Raw genomic sequence first — 1125 nt, 5'->3', positions numbered from 1 at the left:
AATTTTAAATGGCTTGCAGATTTAGTTTTAAAAAAAAAATATTTCCCTCAAAAAGTATAAAATAATATTTAAAAAAAAATATAATTTGAATAGCAACTTTAAATTTTAGGTCCAATATTTCCAGTTGAAAAAGAAGAAATAGAAGAATTACTGAAAATAATGCAGAACTTTTATTAGAACATGTTGAAGAAGAAATGGTTTGGACGGACTCTGATTCTGAAGAAGAAAATATGCTTAATATTAATGATTTGACTGTTTTAAATAAGGTAAATAATAAAAATAAAAATTTGCTAGGAATTACTATAAAAATATAAATTGCAGAATAATAGACAAACATCTTATAAAACAAATGAGAAATTAAAAATTACATCTGCCAATAAAGAAGAATGGAACCTAGAATTAGAACAAGTACTACCTTCATTACGAGTAACAATCAAGCTAGGTATGTAATTATATTTTAACAATTAATTAATTTTAGTTTTATTTGATACATTAAATGCTAAAAAGGTGGGTAAGTGGATTTCGCTCTGCTGTACAGTAGGTTACAAGTGGGTCACTGTATAATGGATGGTATTAAATTTGAATTCAATGATATAATATCATTGTATAAGAAAAACGATTCTGAGCGGAGACGGTATGTTAGTCTAGGTATAAGACATAATATTATATTAGGTACCTATAATAAATTCCAAATTAATTATATCATAATATTTATTAGGTACTTATAACGCGTTATACATCAACAAAAAACCGTGGTACTATCATAGATATATAATAGTATACTTTAGAAGTTTCAAGTACCCACGAATAATATTATACAATCACAACAAAATAACTAAAATAGTTATCCTAGGTTTTTAATATGTAATTTCGTCCAAATTTGTACTTAAAATGACTATAAAAATAAACTGCGTAAATGTATTTTTTAGATTTTTTGGTAACAGTATTAATTACTTACGTGGAATCTTGTTTTAAATTTTCAATTCTTAGATACAAAAATTGAACATTTTATAAATTTTTAACTACAAAATAATTTTTCAAATTAAAATTTGATAAATTTTGTCCAAATTTGATCTTTAAATGCTTATAAAAAAAAATTGTGCCTATGTATTTTTAATATTTTTC

At 23.4% G+C, this 1125-nt stretch overlaps 1 protein-coding gene across 1 annotated transcript; it reads left to right on the top strand.

The window, feature by feature from the left end:
* Positions 1-156: 156 nt before the first annotated feature.
* LOC100573058 (intraflagellar transport protein 57 homolog) lies at positions 157-519 on the top strand. The gene is made up of 2 exons (XM_003249018.4): positions 157-266; positions 322-519. Exons 1-2 carry the CDS (start codon positions 195-197, stop codon positions 448-450), a joined length of 201 nt encoding a protein of 66 aa, XP_003249066.3. The 5' UTR covers positions 157-194; the 3' UTR covers positions 451-519.
* Positions 520-1125: the final 606 nt, after the last annotated feature.

The sequence above is a fragment of the Acyrthosiphon pisum genome, unplaced genomic scaffold (genome assembly GCF_005508785.2).
Source record: "Acyrthosiphon pisum isolate AL4f unplaced genomic scaffold, pea_aphid_22Mar2018_4r6ur Scaffold_19843;HRSCAF=20534, whole genome shotgun sequence".
NCBI lineage: Eukaryota > Metazoa > Arthropoda > Insecta > Hemiptera > Aphididae > Acyrthosiphon > Acyrthosiphon pisum.
This window is presented reverse-complemented; position numbering and strand designations above follow the sequence as displayed.